Below are 3,650 nucleotides of genomic sequence, written 5' to 3'. Positions count from 1 at the left end.
CTTTGCAGGGACGTGGGCTCAGCTCGGGCACAGGCAGCAGCCACGCTGGCCACAGTGGCAACGGGAGGCCGGGCTTAAGAAGGCTCCGAGCACCGGTAGCAGGGCCCCGGGCAAGGCACCAGCACCATGTTCAGCCGCTCGGGATACCAGGCTCTTCCCCTGGGAGACTTTGACCGCTTCCAGCAGTCCAGCATCGGGCTCTCTGGGGCTCAGAAGGGCTTCTTCTCCTTCGGATTCAAGGAAGACCCGCTGGGGGCGGCTGGGAGTACCGCAGGTGAGTCCCAGATTTAGAAAGGCGTCGCTGCCTTTTCCTCTTATTGCCACTTTTGCTGCAGGGTGTCACGCTGGCCGGGTGCTCCCTGTGCTGCCGGCTTCCCTGGGGTGCAGGGTGCATGGAGGGAGAGCCTTGGATGGGGGTTCACGGGGAGGGCAGTGAGGTTTGGAGCAGGTACATCCTCCTTTCGCTCCCCTGCAGACTCCTCCCAGGGTTGGCTGTCCTGGATCTGCCATGGGATTATCACCTTCTTGGTCTTCTTGCTGATGGTGCTCACCTTCCCCATCTCAGGATGGTTCGCCTTGAAGGTAAGGGAGGAAAGCAGGCAAGGAGTGGGATGACAACCCATCCTCCATGGGGAGGACCGTTCCTGGCTGTCCCTGGTCCCCACAACTCCTCCTGGCACTGCAGGAGCCAGGGTTTTGCTTCTGTCTCCATCTAAACCTCCCCGTTCCAGGTTGTTCCCACCTATGAGCGAATGATCATCTTCCGCCTGGGCCGCATCCGGGCGCCGCAGGGACCTGGTGTGGTCCTGCTGCTGCCCTTCATCGACCACTGGCAGCGAGTGGATCTGAGGACGAGGGCCTTCAATGTGCCCCCTTGCAAGGTGAGCTGCCTTGGGCCCCAGGGCAGGATGGAGAGACATCTCTAAAATACCCAGAGCAGGTGGATTTGGGCATGGTCTGACCCTCGGTGCCATGTAGGGACCCAACTTTCAGTTCCTCCATCATCACGGGAAGGTGAGGGGGTGGGTTGTAGCTGGTGCTGTGAAGCCAGAATCTTCACCTGCCTGCAGCTGAAAAACTCTTCTGGACTTTGTACGCCTTGCTCAATGGGTGTTTCTGGCTGAAGGCATCTCAAAACCATCAATCCCTATCCTTTCCAGGTGTCTTTCTGTAACAGCCCTGTGCTGGAAACTGTCCTCACCATTCAGACAAGTCCAAACTTAATTATTTGGGTTGGATTTGTTTCTAATAACCCTCTTACTAAAGAGATCTAGAGCTGGTTGCCTGCTGGGAAAGAAGTGAATGCCTCTGCACACAAGGGTTGGGCCATGGGGCAGAGAGGGGGAGAGGTCCTGACTCCCCTCTGCCCCAGCTGACCTCCAAGGATGGGGCGGTCATCTCCATGGGTGCCGACGTCCAATTCCGAGTGTGGGACCCTGTGTTGTCCGTCATGATGGTGAAGGACCTCCTTGCAGCCACCCGGATGATGGCGCAGAACGCCATGACCAAGACCTTGGTGAAGAAGAGCCTCCATGAGATCCAGGTGGAGAAGCTGAGGATCGGGGAGCAGCTGCTGGTGAGGACTGCCCCAGCCCTGTGCAGAGCCTCCCAAGCACGCCAAACCCTTGGGCTCTTGGTGTGGAACTAACAGTAAGGGAAAGATGGGGCTGCTGAAAGTCCATCTGGCCATGGACTTGGCCAAGGAAGGGAGGTGGGGAAATGTGTTGATTAGTGGGGAGCAGATACTTTGAGCTTCTGGATCTCTGAAGCTCTGTGGCTTATCTGTAAGGGCTTGGGCCACCCAGGAAAGCTCTGGTGTTGGCAGGCTTAAATTTGACTTCTGTATCTCTACCAGGAAAACGTCTGGAGGGGGCTGCAAACTGGAAAGGCCTTTTGAGGAAAGAAGCAGGACAGGGCAGTGGTGGAAGGGTGATAAGTGGTGCTCACAACTGACCTAGGCCAGGCCAAGATCTTGTTGAATATCTACAAGGGATGATGTAAAGGGGGGCTGGGGGAATATCCCAGTGTCTTTGGGGTATCTGAGTTGGTTTGGAGGCCAGATGGTGCCTAGTGAAGCACTGTACCAGGACATGTTGCCCAGGGGGGAGCAAGGAAAGGGGCCAGCCTGGGAAGGAGCCATAGAAAGAGGAACAAGACAGAGCTCTGTCCTCCCTGTCCCAGCCTCCTCATAGCTGGGAGGGCAACTGGGGGAGCAGGGTTGAATGTGAGGCTGGACAGCTTGGAGCAGGTGGGCTCTCAACAGAGCCTGGTCCAACACACCACCTCTAAAGCTGATGGGCAGCAGAAGTGCAAGCTGTGGGATGCCCATGGTTGGGGGTGCTATGGTGGGCAGTCTCCATGGCCATACCCAGCTCTCCCTTTCTCCCCGGCTCTGCAGCTGGAGATGAATGACATGGTCAAGTCCTGGGGCCTGGAGGTGGACCGGGTGGAGCTGAGCATGGAGGCTGTGCTGCAGCCACCCCGAGAGAACGTGGTGGGGCCTCTGGACGCTGTGCCACTCGTGCCCGGGCTGGAGGGGCTGGATGGCACCATTCAGCAGCTGGCTGCTCGTTTCTTCAGCAACACACTGGCTCTGGCAGGCAGTGGGACCGGTGCTCCAGAGGCAGGTAACCAACCCAGGGCCACTGCTTCTCTGCTGGGGCTTGTCCCTCCTGCCCAATGACCTTTGTGTCCATTGGCTGTTTGACAGAGGAGTCAAAGTCTGGGAGATACCACGCTCCTGTGAGCACAGCACAGATAGACTGGTGGTAGGGAGGAGAGAGGACTGCTTTGGGCACAGCTCTGTACAATGTGTCTAACAAGATGTTGGGAGGTGGGACTGGGGAGGGCAGAAGCAGATCTGCAGGAGCCCAGGCTCAACACTAGCTCAGCACTTCCATCCGGCAAACCCAAGGCGTAGCTTGCTGAGAGTCACATCTGAGGACAACGCATTTTTTTTCCAGAAACCCTGCACCAGTTTGTGCCCCACTATTCCTTTCAGGGATAATTTCCCACCCCCTGGTAGCAGGGGAAGAGTAACCCCTGGTAGATAGAGGAGCAGGTGGTAAGAACTCCAGAAGCAGTTGCCCTTTTGTTTTGCTTAGATGGAAACTTGCTGGATAAAGGTCCCTTTACTCTGGGGACCTTTTCTGGTGGGTCCATGTAGACCAGCAAAGCTCACCACTCAAATGTGTCTCCTTGTTCTGCCAATGACCAGGCTCAACAAGAATGATACAGCCAGCAGAAAGAGAAACCAATACACAGATTGTATTGTAATCAGAAACATCGTGACTTGAATGACCGCTGGGGGTACAAATAGATCAATCAGCTGTTACATAAACGACACCACCCCCAACGATCCCACAAAGGACGTAACTCGTCTCACAACAGGTGGTACAAACAGTGAACCGAGGTTTCCCATAGTTGGCATGGGAAACAGCCAGACCAGCCAGTTAAATACATAAGAAAAAGGTGCCCACATGGCAACTCTCACCCGATCGACCCGTGTTCACAAAGGTCTAAACAGACCGGGGCCCAGCTCCAGGGAGTGTCAGGTGGTCTTCCCTGAACCAGGAAGCTCTGCAGAGTGCACTCCACAGACACTCCTGACTCCCCGCCAGTGGTCCCAGCTTTTATCCCCAAGCCGACAC

At 56.2% G+C, this 3,650-nt stretch overlaps 1 protein-coding gene across 1 annotated transcript in view; it reads left to right on the top strand.

Moving 5' to 3' along the window:
- The first annotated feature begins 126 nt into the window (after window positions 1-126).
- The window catches only part of STOML1 (stomatin (EPB72)-like 1), a 4,738-nt gene continuing 1,214 nt past the window's right edge, over window positions 127-3,650 (top strand). The window contains exons 1-5 of the mRNA XM_008944578.1: window positions 127-274; window positions 476-582; window positions 732-881; window positions 1,373-1,576; window positions 2,399-2,627. Of these exons, the coding sequence (XP_008942826.1) occupies window positions 127-274; window positions 476-582; window positions 732-881; window positions 1,373-1,576; window positions 2,399-2,627 (838 nt within the window). The remainder of the gene's footprint in view (window positions 275-475; window positions 583-731; window positions 882-1,372; window positions 1,577-2,398; window positions 2,628-3,650) is intronic.

Source organism: Merops nubicus, unplaced genomic scaffold (assembly GCF_000691845.1).
Source record: "Merops nubicus isolate BGI_N331 unplaced genomic scaffold, ASM69184v1 scaffold44317, whole genome shotgun sequence".
In the NCBI taxonomy this organism is placed as follows: Eukaryota; Metazoa; Chordata; class Aves; order Coraciiformes; family Meropidae; genus Merops; species Merops nubicus.
Note: the sequence above shows the minus strand (reverse complement) of the source record. Positions and strands in the feature narration are given on the sequence as shown.